We start from the raw sequence: 18,515 nt of genomic DNA, 5'->3' as shown, positions 1-18,515 counted from the left end.
AAGAATATCCCATTTAATGTTTGCGGATGACTTGCTTCTATTCTGTAAAGCTACAAAGAGACAAGTGCAAAATGTGATGTTGGTTTTAGAGACTTTTTGCAAAGCATCTGGGATGAAGATTAATGTGGAGAAGTCTAAAGCGCTTTGCTCCAAGAATGTCTCTGCAACAAGGAAAGAGATTTTCACTGGGGTATCCTCTATCAGATTTGTCCAGGATTTGGGCAAGTATCTTGGAGTTACCCTTAGCCATTCTAGAGTGACTCGTTCAGCTTTCAATGGTATCCTGGATAAGATTCGGAGTAGGCTAGCAAGCTGGAAAGGGAGTTTACTCAATCGGGCTGGTAGACTCTGCTTGGTTAATTCTGTTGCCGCTGCTATTCCCACGTACCAGATGCAGGTCTCTATTTTTTCCAAAGGAATCATTAGTAAATTGGAGTCTATGATGAGGAATTTTCTTTGGAAAGGACAAGTTGATGGAAGAGGATTGAATCTTGTTAGTTGGAAGGTACTGGTTACTCCAAAAAATATGGAGGTTTGGGGATTAGAGATCCTTATTGTGTAAATATTGCTCTTCTTGGGAAGCTAGTTTGGACTTTTTTCCAGCAGCCAAACAAGCTATGGGTCCAATTATTGGATGCCAAATACCGATCATCTCTATATGACTGTTTTAGTTATCCTAAGAACAAGGACTCTCCCATTTGGAGGTGTCTTTGCAAGGCTTGGAAAGTGTTGAAGGATGGGTTTGCTTGGTGTATTGGAGATTTGAACCAGAACTTTTGGTTTTCTAGCTGGAGGAGAGAAGGACGGTTATCTAATGAGATGGATTATGTCCACATTTCTGATTCGAATCTCCGGATACAGGATATTTGGTCGGTTGGTAGGTGGCATTTGGATACTCTTTATTCTCCTTTATCTCAAAATCTGAAAGATAATATTCTCTCTTACAATCCAGATGAACAAGCAGGTCCGGAAGTGGGTTGGTATTGGAGTGGGTCTGCCGCCAAAGTCTATGACTCACGCAATGGTTACTTGTGGTTGTGTAAGCAGCTGTTTGGTTGGGAGGAGAGGGAGAATTGGCTTTGGCTTTGGCGTCAGCTTGTTCCGGAAAAGCATAAGTTTTTGGCTTGGTTGTGTCTTAAGGAGGCTCTTCCTACTGCAAGTTTTCGCTTTAGAAGAGGGATGTCGTCATCGGATAGGTGTCCAAGATGTCTTTCTAGCCAGGAATCGGTTATACATTGTATTCGGGATTGTCCAAAAGCTCAGCTTGTCTGGCAAAGGTTGGATATTCCTTGTCATCCTTTGGATTTGAAGAACTGGTTCTTGTATCATAGCAGAGAGCGCCCGTTCAAGTTCTTTTCGGGACTTTGGTGGATATGGTGAGCAAGGAATAACGACATCTTTAATCCCCATGAAACTTGGCCTCCGGAAAAAGTCATTTGTCTGGCATTAACTTCAGAAAAGGAGCTTAGAAATATTTTTGAATTACAACGTATGTCCCTTCCCTCTACTCTAAATGGTTTTTGGAATCCCCCATCCATTGGTACTTTTAAGATTAATTGTGATGCTAGTTATTTTGGTTCGGGTGATAGTGTTGGTTTTGCTTGTGTTATTAGAGATTGTAATGGGAGCTGGCAAAGGGGGTGTTTGGGAATGATTGAGAGTAATAGTATTCTTCAAGGAGAATTATTTGCTATTTGGAGAGGATATCTCTTAGCTTGGGATGTGGGTCAACGAGATGTTATTTGTGAGACGGATTGTGTGGAAGCATTTAATCTTGTTACTCAAGATGGTTTTGGGTTTATTGATCCACTGGTGCTCAAAATAAGAGATATCATGCATTGGAATTGGCGTGTTGACTTTCGTTTGATTATGAGAGATGCAAACACGGTGGCAGATACTATGGCAAAGATGGCGATGAAGTTACAACTTTCGCATGTGGAGCTTCTTTCACCTTGGGAGGAGTTTAAGAGTAGTCTTAAACGGGACTGTCCCTCTATTTAAGCAGTTCCTTGTTTTGTTTCTTTGTTTAATTTATTTCAGTCACAAAAAAAAAAAATATAATTTTTTAGAGTAAACTACCGTTTTTTGTATATGAAAGTTAAAAATGTTGGGCTAACCACCAAAAACGCCCTTAAATTATTCGAACGCGGACAAAAATATACTCAAATTTTACTATCGATAAAAATATCTTTAAATAATTTAAAAATACAACAATAATACCCAACAATAAATATATATTTTCAAAAAATACTTTAGAGATTGAATTTTGATGCAATTTTTTACAAGTATGATTATAAAAATAATATATTATTATACATAAAAATTAGTGATTTTTTGTTAAGTATATAATTTTTTTATAATTATTTTTGTTAACAACCAATAATACTTCTAAAAAATTACAAAATAATATATACTTAACAAAAAATCACCAAATTTTAAGAATAATATATACTTAATCATGTTTGCAAAAAATTGTATCTAACATTAAATATGTATTTCTCAAAAAATATATTAGAGATTGAATTTTGATACAATTTTTTGCAAGCATGATTAAGAAAATGAGATATTAGTATCCTTAAAATTTGGTGATTTTTCGTTGTATATATATATATTTTGTAATTTTTTTGTTAACAACTAATAATACTTTTAAAAAATCACAAAAAATTATACACTTAGAAAAAAATTATCAAATTTTAAAAATAATAATATCTCATTTTTTTAATTATTCTTGTAAAAAATCACATCAAAATTCAATCTTTAAGGCATTTTTTGAAAATATATATTTATCGTTGGGTATTGTTGTTATGTTTTTAAATTATTTAAAGGTATTTTTGTCGATAGTAAAATTCGAGTACATTTCTGTCAGCGTTTGAATAATTCAGGGGTGTTTTTGGTGGTTAACCCAAAAATGTTAGACGAATTTATCTATAGAAAAAAAATACCAAATATACTCATTAATAATGACATTCCTTGATACACTTAACAAGGAATTAAGCCGGTAAACTCAAAACAACAACAGTTTAATTGAAAAATTAGAAAAAAATATTGAAGTAGTAGATGCGCTAATAACTGAAAAAGGCCCAACAAACAAGAGAGAAAGAAGAGCCCATCATAGCTGAGTGAGCTCCATTTAAAAGTCTGCCGCTGGCCAATGAATTACTGCATGCACAAGGCAGGATTCGAACCCCGACACTTACTTAAACGGACGAGTGAGCTGACCATTTGACCAACCCAAGTTGGTTTCTATATTATTATTGAGAACACTAAAATCATACCTCTCATTCTAGGATTTGACCCAATCAAACCATTGATGGTATTTAATACTTTCTCTTATTTTATTGATTGCTAAGGTGGTCGGTCAGATTCAAGTAGGACTGTATACGGATCAGATATGGTCGAAAATTCGATCGGATTTGCACTGTATTTATTGGATCGGATACTATATTCACATTTTTTAGATGGGAAAGTATGAGGAGCCAATGGAATACTTGTACAATGTGTACAATAGAGGTTTATGGAGTATTAGAGATATAATCATTAATGTTACATTTTTCCATCAGCTAAAGCTTTTGGGATGAGTGGTATCATGATATAGTGTTAGAATGCTAGATCCGAAAGGTCAAGAGTTTGATCCTTAGTGAACCCCAAAATTAATTTAATCTTTTGAAAGATGTTTATTATCCCTATTACTCGGATGGTTATTCTAGACAGTATGGAGGATGTTCATTTTGTAATTCAATAACCCATTGTACACATTGTACAAATAGTCCATTGTCTCCCTAGCGGGATCCTTTTTAGATTGGATTCGATCCACAATTATACGAATTGGATGGGATCGGATATCGGATATATCTACACATCAGAAATTATTTAAATACCCTTGTTTCTATAAAAAATGTCAATAAACCCATTTTTTCATCATTTTAAATCTAGTTACTCCGAATTCCTAAACTATTATTAAACAAAACATACGGACTAAGAACTAAAACTTTAAACTATTGATATCAATTTTTTTTTTTGGAAAAGCTTCAACCATAATAACAGCATTTCAATTCTCAAAAATCATAACAAGTAAAAAATAACTAATTTTCGCAAAATTGTTAAAGTAAAATTACATTATGAAAACGATAGAGATGATGGAGGAGACGAAAACGTCGATGGAGGAGACGACGAACATGCCAATGGAGGACACGACGACGCGTCGATAAAGACGACAAAGACGTGGTCCCACTTTGAGGAGACGACGAACGCGCCGAATTTGGCGATGGAAGACATGGTGACGCAAGTACGCGATGATGGAGGAGAGGTCGAGAGGAAGTAGCGTGGTCTGAGGAGACGATGGAGGAGACACGCTGACGAACAAGACGCCAATAACGGAGACGGTGTTGTAGAAATGAATAAGGTCAGAAGTGCGCCTGGGAGAATATGAGAAGGCTGAGGGGTAGAGGAGTCTAGGACTGAGTATGAGAGATGAGAGTAGCACCGTGTCTCTAGAGTTACTAAGTTGGAAAATAGGGATTGTATTTTTTAACTTCAGTATTTATATTATTTAATTATTTATTTATTTATTAAATGTGTAGATCCGCAGATCTATGGATTGGATACGCAGATATAAATGCAGTATTTACTATCCGATCTTATTAGAGTGCGGATCAGATAATATTCGCAAAATACAAATCGAATGTGGATAAATAATATAAATTTGCGGATATTATTCGATTTATGTGCAACTCTCTAAATTCAAGCTCTATAAAAAATAAAAAAAATTTAAATTTTCCCAATCAATACGATACAATAATAATAATCATGGTACAATCAAAGATAATGGAATTTTCAAGTGTTCATATTATAGGAAGAATTTCAAGTGTACTGGAAATACTGGTATTCCAATTGTTTTAACCGTTGATCTGAATTATAAAAAAAATATATAATATATATTAATTAAAATCAACTATTAAAATAACTGAAATACCGGTATTTTTTGATACACTTAAAATTTTTTCTATATTATAATAATATTATATTATTATAAGAATTCTATAATTCAAGATATTGCTAATCATGGAATGTATATATACATCAATCATAAGACTTGGTGTTGAACTGTTGATAGATTGACAAGGCCAACAAATTAAATATTTTATATGGAAACCTTTTTTATTATTATCTGACGTAGTAGTTAAATAGATAAACGATATATAAATCCTATAACAGTGGAAATTAAGCTTGCGATATAGACTTCACTGCACAGTTAATTAACGGCATAATTCTGAGTTATTGACAGTACTTAATACTTACGCATGAAAGTGCATGCCAAAGATTGAATCTAATACTAATACAAATTATAGTTTTTTACTTTAATATAGTATCTAATAAGGTTGTGTGCTTAAGAAGATATAGCAATGTTATATTAACTAATCGACTAATAATAATAAAAAACTATGTCTATATGTATGTATTCGGCAGATCTAATTAATTGTTGCGATATGTGGAACATATTATTGCAGAAAGCGTGTATGGAATGTGGAAATGGGTCCCAAGAGAAAAATAATAGATCGCATGGAACTTGATAATGAAGCAACAAAAACTCAAATAGCTAGGTTGTATAATTTAATGTATCTGAGGCTCATGTTATGCAAATTTCATATTCCACATTTTTGTCCAAAACAATACCATAACCATTAATCACGTATGATAAAAGGGCCCACGGATCATATATATAATGTTTCTGTATAGCACTACATAATTCTAATTTGTAAGTCTACAAGTATATTATTATTAAAAGGGAGAGGGGGAAAATTAAATAAAGAATTAAAAAAGAAAGGACAAAATTAATGGCTTTACATGTAAATTGAAAAACTCCTTCTGCTATAAATAACCCTACCACATGACTACTTTCTCCAAGTAATCAAGTACTTTACTATTTATTTTAAAAGAGATTATATTTGTATTCTTTATCGCTATAAAAAGACATTATTTCATTTTTATTAATCACTTTAGTATTAAAACAAAACAAAATATACAAAAAATAAGATATGTGGCTGAAAAATTTGTATATGGTTTTAAAAATGGTTACATTCTTTAAGATGGACCTAAGTTTTTTGCAGATTACAAAAACCAACATTTTTATCCTTTTTTGCATTTCTTATTTCTCAATTGCGAAAAAAGTAGTATGCGATTTTTTTTTTTTTGCCACGATGACTACTCTCTCACATTAGGTATCAACCCATATTTTTTAAGGGTGCTCTCGTAAAGATACTTAAAACATCTTTTTGTAAAGATGCTTATGTTTCGTATTATTATTAGATGTATTAATAAATAGGTTATTTTAAATTTCTTAACAAATTAAAATAAAATCGATTTTTTTATAACAATAACAATAAACCCATTTTTAGGGATTTAAATGTCTATAAAATAAAAAATCAGGGATATATTTGTTTTTTTATAAAAAAGTTTAAAGATGTTCGGTTTAGATTATGTAATTCGATCAGATCAAATCGGGTCTAATAATTATAATGCCAATAATTGGGTTTATTATTATTGCTATAATAAACCGATTTTGTTCTGATTTATTAAAAAATAAATTATTAACCAGTTTAATAAAAATGTCCAATAATAATATAACACATGTAAACGTCTTTAAAAAAAGATATTTTTAATGTCTTTATTAAAATCTATTTTTTAATATCATTTTAGCCACTCATTTTGATAAATCTCACTAATTAAAGAACCATTTAATATATAAAATAATATTAAAAAAATAACTCAAATTTATTTTATTTAATATGTATTAATTGTTATATGTGTATGCGTGGATGCACATGTATATATATAACATTCTTTTTATTTTTATCATAAAAAATCAGATACTGTTACATATTTTCTCTTAATTTTTAACTCCAAAATAATTGAGAGTTCTTGCAATATATTTATATATATTAAACATCACTAGTTACCTGGTTTGAGTGGAAACAGTAGAAATTTTTTATCGATTATCTGGAAGAATATTGTTAGTGCCTGTGAACATCTTAAGGAAGGGTTTCAGTGGAATATTGGAGATGTTTACAGATCAGTTTGGTATGACAAATGAACTCCTTTTAGTATGCTTTGCAACCTTATTTCTTATGTGCATATTTCTGAATCAGATTTTATAGTGGCTGACTTGTGGAAAGGGGTGACTTATGAGGTTGATAGTCTTACCACGCCTATTTCACATGAGATTAAGCAGTTTATTCGTGGTCTGAGATATCCTAGTTTGACTGAGTTGAAGCTACAGTGGGAGTGGTGGCCTGCAGCAACAAAAAAGTATAGTGCAAATGAGGATTATAGATGGTTATTAGAGAAAACCTTAAATTGGAATGCCAATAATAACTGGAACTGGTTGTGGAATACAAAGATTCTAGAGAAGTTCAAATTTACTGTGTGGCTTGGCTTACATGATGCTCTACCAACTGAGACCTTTCGATTCAAGCGACATTTAGCTTCTTCAGATATGTGTAAGAGATGTAGTAACAAGGCGCAAGAAACTATGGAACATTGCCTTAGAGACTGTGAACGATCAAAGGCAATTTGGCATATGTTTGATCCTAGTATCCTGGACTCGACGGCTGGTACTGCTCCTGAAGAGTGGTTTCGGAAGGTCTTGGCTGACAATGAGGCGTTTTTTGGTGCAGGGTTTTGGTGGGTATGGAGACATAAGTGCAATGACATATTCAATACTGACAACCTTTGGACAAACCATAAGGTTGTTGCCTTAGCCAGAATTACCGCCAAGGACTTACAGGTTTATAGGAATCGAAACAGTGCCTTTAGGTCTCTCCAAAATTGTTTGTGTTGGGAACCACCAGCAGGCAACAGTTTTAAAGTTAATTGTGATGCAAGCTTGTATCTGGATTCAAATTTAGTAGGATTTGGGTGTATTATTAGAGATTCTAAGAGAGATTGGACCTCGGGTTGCTCTAGAAGCATTCCCCCCTTAGTCTATCATCATATGTGAATTACTTGCTGTTTGGAAGGGGCTGATTTTAGCTTGGATTGCGGCTTGAATGATATTATATGTAAAACAGATTGTCTTGACATTCTGCCCATCATGCATGATCTTACAAGTGAGTATTCATCTGAAGTAATATATTTGGTTCACAAGATTTAGGAGATTTTATCTTGTCCTTAGTTTGTTCACGTTGAGTGGGTGTCCCGGGAAGCAAATAGAGCTGCGAATTGGATGGCTAGATATAATGCCAAAAGTAACTCTAATCATGTTATTTGGTCTGAGTCTTGTGTTGATCTCCAGCAAATCATCGGTTCGGACATAGGATAGAGTTTGCTTTGTTTTTTATTTCATGTTTAGACACACACAAAAAACATGACTAGCTACAACGTTTAGTCAAAAAGATTTGTGACCATTTTCAAACCAAAATCCAATTTTTCTCTCCCAAGTGACAAGTCCATAGAGTCTGATTTGACTGTGTTAGACAGAGATAGATAGATAGATATCTCTTGTTCTAATTCTCATGCTTCAAACTAAGCATTATTTTCATGAGATGGAAACCATTGGAACGAAATCAGTAACCAAAGGTAGAAGCAATAATAAACTGTCCAAGACAATCCAGAAGGTCACTAGTCTCAAATTTGCTTCAAACAATGCCCTTTTCTTCCTCACTACTCATGAAACCAAAGCACATCATCATCAAGCTAAGAACAAAAATGAAGAATCCAAAGCAAGAACAAGAAGAAGAGCGGTTATGGAGGCTCTTATTGCAAGGCTCTTTGCTGGTGTCACCACCATTAAAGCTTCATATGCAGAGCTGCAAATGGCTCAGCAACCTTACAACAATGAAGCAATTCAGAAAGCTGATCAAGCTGTTGTTGATGAACTCATTTCCATCTCTGAGTTGAAGAAAAGGTTCTTGAAGAAAGAACTTAACATTTCATCACCACAAGTGACTCTCATGCTTGCAGAGGTTCAAGAACAACAAAGCCTAATGAAGACCTTTGGAATCACCATTCAAAATCTCCAATCTTTGGTTGATACCAAAGATTCTGAAATCTCATCACTGAAGAAACAGCTTCATGAGTACACTGCATTCAACAAATCACTTGAGAAGAAGCTACACTCAAGTGGTTCATTATCAAAGTTCGAGAGTCTTCATCTTTCAGCACTTAACACAACACACTTCATCCATTTTCTTCAACATACTCTAAGCTCAATGAAGAGCTTCACCAAGTTGATGATCAAAGAAATGGAATCATCAAATTGGGATTTAGAACTAGCAGCCAAATGTATCCAACCAGATGCAGTTTTTATCAAACAAAGCCATCGATGCTATGCATTTGAATCCTTTGTAAACATGACAATGTTTGAAGGCTTCAATGTTCCAAGTGAACCACTTCAGAAACACCATAACAGAAACCTTTACTTGGAAAACTTCAAGAGGCACAAATCTCTGAACACAAAACACTACTTATCAGCACACGATCCAAACTCATCGTTTGCCAGATTCTTGAAATCCAAGTACCTTCAAGTGGTTCATGAAAAAATGGAGTGTTCCTTCTTTGGAAACCTTAACCATAGGAAGCTACTCAAACTCAACAATGGAGGTGTCCCAGATTCAGCTTTCTTCGTTGCTTTTGCGGAGATGGCAAAGCGTGTGTGGTGTTTGGACTGTTTGGCACTTTCTTTAGATGAAGATGTCAGAATTTTTCAGGTGAAGAAGAACACTAGATTCTCTGAGGCCTACATGGAATGTGAAGCAGAAAAAGTAGTTTCAACCTCCTCAGAGGAAGTTACTGATTCCGATTCCGGCGAGCTTCGGGTGGGTTTCACGGTGGTTCCAGGTTTTATGATTGGAAAAAGTGTTATACAGAGCCAGGTTTACCTTTCTCCAGTGAGTTAGAATGCATATATTTGGTCTCAAAAGTCAAAGTAGGGTTCTTCACACACTCTGCCTCAAATTTCCTTTCTTTTTCTTTTACTTTCTTAAATTTGTTTATGGTATGGTGCAATTACTTTGTAGCTTAAATTATTAGCAATATCAAGTGTATATTGTAATGAGTAATGAGTAATGTTTCGCAAACTTTTGTTCTAGTAGCACTCAAGTCTCTTTAGATTACCATTCTGATTTTGATATAGGAAGAGTTTCAGGTGTATTGGGAATACCGGTGTTCCAGTTGTTTTAACCGTTGATCTGAATTATAAAAAATATATATAATATATATTAATTAAAATCAACGGTTAAAACAACTGGAACACCAGAGTTCTCCAGTACACTTTAAATTTTTCCTTTGATATATGCCAAAGAAAGTTTGAATTGAGTAAATCCTAGTAGTGCTAAAACTATAGCTTATGCCAAAATAATGATTAAGCGGTTGGCGCCAAATAGAGGGGACATGATCATGATGGTGGCTAGGTGGTTGGGAAGGGAAGGTACATCGATTTATAAGAATGTTACAGTTTGAGAGAATATTTTGATGATTGTTTTACTATCAATAATTAGTACAGCAATGTTAGTTAGTGCATTAGGATTATATTAAACCAAAGATAAGATAAAACAGTGGTCTCACATATGAGTGAGGGTAGTTACTAGTTAGGTTGTTGGTTTTGTAGACAAAGACAAGTACCAATGTTTGGAAATGTCATTCTTTTTTCAGGTGATGGGTTATAACTTGGAGGTTCTGATGTTTCTGACCATAGTTCACGGGATTGCTATCTAACATGCATTATTAGGACAAGTACTGCTATAACCTTTAGCTAATGTCTTTCTACAATCACAAGACCCAATCAACAATTTTTCTCATCTCATGTAATTCACAGGAAATAATAAACTACAACAACTTTTCTATGTTTGAACATAGGAATATTGTAGTTAATTAATTAACAAGAAGGTTTATGCTTAAAACCTTTCCTAGAACAGGTAAAGTGTATCTAACAATTCATAATTCTTTCCGAATTACCATTATTACCATAGTCAATTAACATCTTTGCTTAATGCTTACTCTCTAGTAAAGTTCAACTCCATGTGACAACATCCTTACTAAGTAAACACCAACAATCTGTTAGCTTGCAGTTTCTATTTGGGTTATAAAAGAGGTAGATAGAGATTCAAGTTGTTTATAATAAAGTGGCTTGCAATAAGAAGTTGACTGTTAGTTTGGAAAACATTGCCGCTTATGAGAAATAATTGATCGTACTCTCTCCAAACAAATGATGGCATGCACATGGACAGAGTATAGAGACAAAGAAAGGTTTGTACTTTGTAATGATAATGTATTTAAAACTCCATGAAACCTTGAATTTATTTAATTATATATCTTTGCAATTTTATGATGACATAGTAAATAACTGAATAACAGTCCTACATGTGAGTTTTATTTTGGTGATTTCTCAAACCCCTAGTAAGTATCTCTCTGATTCTGTGGGCTACTTATCATGGAAAGCAGAGAACACTCATTTTAGCATTTTGTTCAATGTGCTGCCATAGCTTTCGTTTCGAATGATTGATAACAACTATTGTGACTGTGAGCAAGTAGAAGCAGAGTTATCACACTCTTCAATGAATGACACTGACTAAAGATGCACAACATGCAATGATCAAAGTTTCTCTTCCTTGTTATTGTTCTTTGAAAATTATTATGATATTATCCAAATTACCAGGCAACTTAGTTCGCTTATTCACCTATGCAACTGACAACCTGCTAAATAAACATATGGGAAGACATGATTAATGGACTCGACATGTTTTTTTCCCTATGGAAAAGGTGTCATGTCAAAAGGAATATATCTACTATCTTAGTATACTTCGGTAAGGGAAGCAGAAATATCAAAAGAATAAAATGTTAAAAGGAATAAGGGAAGCAGAAATATCAAAAGAATAATATGGCCCATGCAGGTTTCGAACCTGCGACCTTCGCGTTATTAGCACGACGCTCTAACCAACTGAGCTAATAGGCCAGTGATTATTAATGATCAATATTATTATTATGTTTGATGTAAACAGTTTTTTTTAAAATCTTTTTCTTTTTAACCAAAGATATAGAGACTCAAACCCGCAACTTCTTAGTTGAGTATGGGAAGACTATGCCATTTGAGCTATTGATTCTTGGCAATTTTTTTTTAAATCTTGTTATCAATTTGGAGTAAAAATTTATTTATTTTATACTTTAAAAGGCATACATAAATTTGTTTCAGATTAATATGTAATAATGATATACTAATATTTTAGCCCCTTAAATTATCAAAAATATTTATACTATTATATTTTTTATTATTTAAATTTAATATAATTTATAATTAGCCACATAGTCATTGATTATAGAGAATAAAATAACTAAAAGTTCTATATCCAAATCATTTATTTAATTAAGTCCAACCAAATTACTATAATTTATTTTTTGCTAACGTGTTTCTTCTTATACATCGTTGCCTCTTTTTAATCTCCTTTTTTTTCCTTGTCGTTGTCACCACCACCATCATTACCTCCTCTTCATCATCATCATCGCTGCTAGTGTCTCTTCTTATTCTCCTCCTTTCTCCACATATTTCTCTTTTGTAAACGTCGTAGTCATCGTCACCACCACCACCAACTCCTCCTCTTCCTCCTCCTTTCTTTTTAATTTGAATTTATTCTCCTCCTTCTATTTCCTCCTCCTCCATCATCATTGTCAATGTCATTTTCTTCCTATACTTAAGTTACTACAGTATTTTTTTCCTCCCTCATTCTCAAAATTTTGCACATATATAAGTATGCATTCAAGTTTAATTGAGAAACAATACTTTTAAAAGAAATAAGAGCAACAGAGGAAAAAAAAAGAATAAGAAGCAAAAAATACAATATTAAAAAAGATATTTCTATATTTTTGAAGCAACATTTCAATGTCAATTAAAAATTTTTGGTATTCTTTTGTTTCTGGCAAAAATTCAATCCCCAGTAAATTCTTTGTACTTTAAGCTAATGTCTTTGTACAATCTTTCTGATCACAGGTAATTTTTCTCTGTCCTTTGCTACTTCTGCTGTTAAATCCTTTAGCTAATGTCTTTGTACAATCATAAGACCGAATCACCAATTTTTCTGATCTCATGTAATTTTTCTTTGTACTTTGCTACTTCTGCTGTTAAATCCTTTACTTGCTTCTGTTGACAATCACGGTCATCTCTGATTTGTTTTAACTCCTCACGAAGGCATTTTAGTTCATTTGCTAATTCTTCTTTCTCACTGTAAAGCCTGAAAAACCAAATATGAAAAGAGTGAACAAACTTTAGGATGCTATACGAAAACAACAACTGGAAGCTAATGCCAATAATTGAAAAGCACGTAACAGCATAATGCTCCAAATCAAAAGTATTTCCTATTTTCACAATAAGATTTTATGACATGTTAGGAATCAGAGTACAAGTTGAATTCCAGTGCCATCATGAAGATTGAAGAACGATGCCAGCACAGAAAACAGCAGAACTGCTAATGAAAGAAAGAAAGATCAGACTGAAAAAACTTATTTAAGAGTCGCTTCCTCTGTTTCAAGTTTTTTTCTGTGCCTCCTTAGCTGCTTCAAGATCTGACCGAAGAAGATCAATGTACTTCTGCAGACTCAAACAGTACTCCTTTGATCTTATAACTCCTGATTTAAATTTGCCTGCAAAACTCAACAGTTTCAAAGAAAAAATGATAAATAAATAACAAGGAAATAATCACCAGGAATCAAATAACTGACTAGCATTATTAAATCAAGTGAGGAATAACCCAAGAGAGAAATACTTTTGCCTGACATATTTGACCAGTTTATCAATGACTATCTTTTCTAGAATATAGCACAGTATTTGTAAAGAGAACAGGATGAGTGGCACCATTGAATTCACAAAGGAGGAGGTAGAAGCGTTTTTGAATGAGGAGATGAAGAAGGGGAACAACCCCTCTACATCCCAACCCCTCTACATCCCCCTTCGTGTACTCAATGGTGACACACTCAAAGGGCTCGGCGCTTCTAGCATCACTTGCGGCATCCGTGCGGGTGTTAACGGATGAAGATCGCGTCCTTATCCTGCTTCCAGTGGCTCCTTGTCTCTCCATCTTGTCAGCTCCGATCCTTCGACGCTTATTCGAGAATAATTCTTCTGAACCCACCTTCTTCTAAAACGAAAATTATTATCACTGTCAGTGAATGAAAACAATGAAATCGATTTTGAGATTAGATGAAAGGGGGAAATGGGGACTTAGAGCACCTCCAATGGTGAGTTCCTCTTTGACTTTTTTCTGACATATAGGAACTCTAACCATTGGAGAAGAGAAGGAATGAGTTCCCGCACAAGGATCAAGGTAAGGGAGTCCCTCTAAGCAGGGACTCAAATTAACCAATAACAACTTGCCATTTGGCAAGTTATTATAAAAAAATAATAATATAAAATCTGAAATAATTAAATAATAATTAAATTAATAATAATTATAATAAAAATTATATTAAATAATTATATTTTTATTTAATTAATAATTTATATTAATTATTTAAATAATAATTAATTAAATAATTAATTAGATTAAATAATTAAGTTTTTATTTAATTAATTATTTATATTATAATTAATATTGAATATTATTTATATTATTATATTAAATTATAATTAATTAAATTTATTTACATTAAAAAATAAATTTAATTTTTATACTTTATAAAATAATTTTTAGTTGAGTTGGTTATTTTTATTTTTAAAATTTAAAATGCTAATGATATTATTAAAATTAGCAGTTGTAAACACAAAACTATAAATTAGTATAATCTCGAATTATATATTGTGTATTATTATTATATATGAATTTATTTAATATTAATATCTTTTAATAATGAATTATTTTTAAATTTATAAATTGAAATAATATTATTGAAAAAAAATAATTATATTAATTTTAAGTATTTTAATTAATTAATTAAGTAGGACCACAATAGGGACTAAAGTTAGTTCCTCCTAATGGGGAAGAGAGAGATGCTTTGAGTTCCTATTTATTGTTTATGACGCAAAAGCTGATGTGGAGTTACTTTTTATGACAGGTGGGCCATAAACAGGAACTGAGATGAGTTCCCCACTGGAGATGGTCTTACGTCAGAGGGGCTGCGAGGAAGCCTGTTCTGGTTTCGAGAAGCCATGTTTGGCTTCGGAAATGGTGGATTCGGTCGATTTGGGAACTTAGGGTTTGAGGGGAAGGGAAAGTGAGGAGAGTGGGGTGTTGTGTTGTGGATCGAGCGTGAAATTTGACTTTGGTACATTCAGGCCCACCCAAGTTTGGCAATTTGCATAGTGTGGGCAACTAGTTATTACAGAATCATAATTTATTCAATTTCTATATGAACATGAAAGAAAATTATGACCAAAACAATAATAGGTCTCTTTCATGTTTATTTAAAGCAAAAATTAACTTTTAGTAATTAAAAATTAATAAAAGAACTTTCACTAATTTCTTGACAAATGAGGTGATTGTAAGACTCAGAATTTTCGAAAAATCTTATTATAAGTTAATTTTAATTTATTTATTTATTAAAAATTTTAATTTCGAAAATTATTTTATTAAAGCTAACTAAATCAATTTTTGATAATTAAATTAAAAATTTTATCTAATTTTATAATTATTGGGTAATTTTCATATTTAAATTATAAAGTTTAGGAATCGTAAAATAATAAGAATTTATATGATTTGATTTAAATAATTGTGATTCTAGAAATTAATATTTTAATTTTTTATGAATAAAGAAAATTGATTATATTATCTATAGTTATCGAATTAGAATTATTTATTTGAGAATAATTTATAAATTGATAATTAAATAGTATTTTTAATAAATATTAGTGTTGGATTAAAACAGGTTTTCAATTATCCTATTACTCTTAATTTTATAAAATTGTTATATTAATCATATGAATTTTATCCTAACACTAAATTCCTAAATAAAACCTTAATTTTTATCAAATTAAACTATAACTCCCCTCCTAATCTAACCTAACCACCGCCACTCCCTAACTCAAACTCGGCTCCATCCCTTCAGAAAAAGAAAGAAAGAAAGAAAGAAAGAAAGAAAGAAAAAGGGAAACGGGGAAGGGAAAAATCAGAGAGGAAGGAAGAGAGCGTCGAAGAGGAGCCACCGCCGTACTACTACCGCGCTGCTCAGGACCGTGTCCCGCTCGCTGCCGCACGGCGCTCAGTGCCGTCCTTGTCGTCGCAGCCGTGTCGTCGTCACGCACAAGAGGAGGAGAAGGGGAGCGACGGGGAGAAGAGGAATGGATGACGCCGTGACTGGGCTCGCCGCCATTGCGTCCCAGGAGCTTCCAGTTCCGTTGCCGCCGTTCGCGAAGAGGGAAAGAGAGAGAGAGAGAGCTCGGGAGCAGAGGAGAGAGAGAGGAGACCCGTGCTCAGCCACCGCTGCGCCTCTGCTGTCGAGAAACTCCACTTCCGCCATTGAGATTCACCATCGGTAACGATTTTTGAGTTTGGTTTACCTTCATTTGAGATTCCAAAATCCTTATTGTCTCTGCGTGTTGGTTTTAGTCACCGTCGAAGAAGCTTCAGCCGCCGTCGTCGATTGTCACTAGGGAACGACCGCCGTGCCTCTTGTCGCCGGAATCACGGACTGGAGAGAAGGGGGCTGCCTCTCCTATTGCTGTTGCTTCGTTCTTTCATCGTAAGCGGTCTCTGTTTCCAGTTCCATTGAATTCCTTTCTGTTTTCGATTCCATTGAGTTTGAATTCTCTATTTTGCTGTAACCATGGTCACTGTTGCTGGAATTACGAACGCCGCCCTCTGTGCTGATTGGATTAACCACCATAGCTATTCTGCATCACCTTCACTTTCCATTATTTCTGTCAGGTCCCGTTCTTGCCGGTGAGGGTGTTACATTATGGTATCAGAGCGGTCCTTCCTGTAGAGCCTGAGGAATGGACCAACTATGCTTCAATTGCATACTCTGAGCGTCTGTCATGTTATAGGTCTCGTTCAGATAGCGAGAATTAGAATTTTAAGCACATGACTGCCTATTAATTAACACTGTTTGCTTACCGTTGCATATCTGTTGATGTTAAGTCTGGCCAACTTAATGTTGATGGCTTATGTGTACGGGGAAGTTGATAGGTTATTATAGGCAAATTGGAATTGATAAGTAATGGGTAATGCGAGTCACGTGGTTTGCAGATGTTAGAGTCCACTTTTCGTGCTTGGTTTCGACTTATGATTCTTGTTTACGTCGCTTAGGTTGGCGAATCGTTTTTTTTACTATCCTCATTGAAATTCCTTGACTCGAATTTCTTTCTTGAACCATGATTTGACCATTCTCTGGCCATATTTTATTATTTATCCATAATCTTGTTTGATTGTATTCCTGAGAAATTGCTTAAGACTTTCAAAGCATATCCATTTTTATTATTGACTATGCTCCTCTTCATGAAATCTTGTTCTCATTGATCTGATCTTAAACTTGTTTTGGCATAATGTATGATTCCTAAGTCTTGAGCGATTTAAACCTTGAAAGTTATGGTTCGAATTAAGTTAATTATGTAACTTGATTCTTTTGCATCATACTTAATGTATACTTTGATTTGATCATATTCTTGATTATCTCTTAAATTTTCGACATCATAGTTCCTAACCTTGACTTCTTCTTCGTGATCTGTGTATCTTCTTGACGTAAACTGAGTTGTGTTGGTGAGATGCATCATCCCTTACAGTCTATTTCTAGGGTTCTTGTTTTAGATTGAAAAAGTTTTGAATTGACTCTTTCCCTACTTAATTCTGTTTCACAACCACCCTTCGAATATTTGATGAGATCACTCTTAATTTAGCATATACTTTCCTATATGGATTAAAGAATTTTATATGGTTTAAATCTGTTTATCTGCAATACTCCATCTATTTTTCTATAGACATGTGAAAATAATTTCTATTTTGGATTTTCTTTATTGACTAGAACTTGATTTACTTTCAATTTTATCACAATTTTTATACATATTCTTATGAGATTTTGCATCTAAGTATTTTTTCAAGATTTTTGAAAAAATATTTCTACTCATAGCTTGATTAAGTTCTATTTTATAAATTTTGCTTATCTAATTTTAATTTGAGTTGTTTTGATGCAATACCTTTTATATTTCTTTTGAAAAAGTGAATTCATTCCTTTTTGAGTTTATCCATTCCTTGTGGACGTTACCATTGATTTTTAGTATTCTTTTCAACTCAGCTTAGATTCAGTTCAAAAGAGTGCACAGTTCTTCCTTTTGATTGTTCCTTTCAAAATTCTTAGATTCAAATTCCTTCTTAGGATTACAACTTGATTTCCTACCAACCTCGCATTTATTTTTATGCAAATTCTTATTTGATTATGTAAAATATCTTTTAAGATTTTCGAGAAAATATTTTATCCTTAGCCTAACTAATTTTTATTTCACAAATCTTGCATAATCTAGTTCGACTTGAAATTGTTTTAATATGACACAATATTTATGGTTTTACCAATTCTCTTGAATTTTGTAAATAATTGCCCTGTTCTCT

General features: G+C 33.2%; 1 protein-coding gene, 1 long non-coding RNA gene and 1 other non-coding gene across 3 annotated transcripts; 1 reads left to right on the top strand and 2 right to left on the bottom strand.

Moving 5' to 3' along the window:
- The first annotated feature begins 8,372 nt into the window (after nucleotides 1-8,372).
- LOC112785205 (protein GRAVITROPIC IN THE LIGHT 1) lies at nucleotides 8,373-10,084 on the top strand. The gene has a single exon (XM_025828651.3). It carries the CDS (start codon nucleotides 8,511-8,513, stop codon nucleotides 9,891-9,893), a length of 1,383 nt encoding a protein of 460 aa, XP_025684436.1. The 5' UTR covers nucleotides 8,373-8,510; the 3' UTR covers nucleotides 9,894-10,084.
- Nucleotides 10,085-11,873: 1,789 nt separating this feature from the next.
- Nucleotides 11,874-11,947, bottom strand: TRNAI-AAU (transfer RNA isoleucine (anticodon AAU)). The gene has a single exon. It is a non-coding gene; the product is annotated as a tRNA-Ile (tRNA).
- Nucleotides 11,948-12,841: 894 nt separating this feature from the next.
- Nucleotides 12,842-14,106, bottom strand: LOC112786860 (uncharacterized). The gene is made up of 2 exons (XR_003194353.3): nucleotides 13,749-14,106; nucleotides 12,842-13,626 (listed from the first exon to the last, which is right to left on the bottom strand). It is a non-coding gene; the product is annotated as an uncharacterized lncRNA (long non-coding RNA).
- Between the last annotated feature and the right edge of the window lie 4,409 nt (nucleotides 14,107-18,515).

This window comes from Arachis hypogaea, chromosome 20 (assembly GCF_003086295.3).
Source record: "Arachis hypogaea cultivar Tifrunner chromosome 20, arahy.Tifrunner.gnm2.J5K5, whole genome shotgun sequence".
NCBI classification, from domain to species: domain Eukaryota; kingdom Viridiplantae; phylum Streptophyta; class Magnoliopsida; order Fabales; family Fabaceae; genus Arachis; species Arachis hypogaea.
Note: the sequence above shows the minus strand (reverse complement) of the source record. Positions and strands in the feature narration are given on the sequence as shown.

What these genes read in the sequence shown, in the direction of transcription:
- LOC112785205 (XM_025828651.3), top strand. Translation starts at nt 8,511, where the DNA reads ATGCTTCAAACTAAGCATTATTTTCATGAGATGGAAACCATTGGAACG.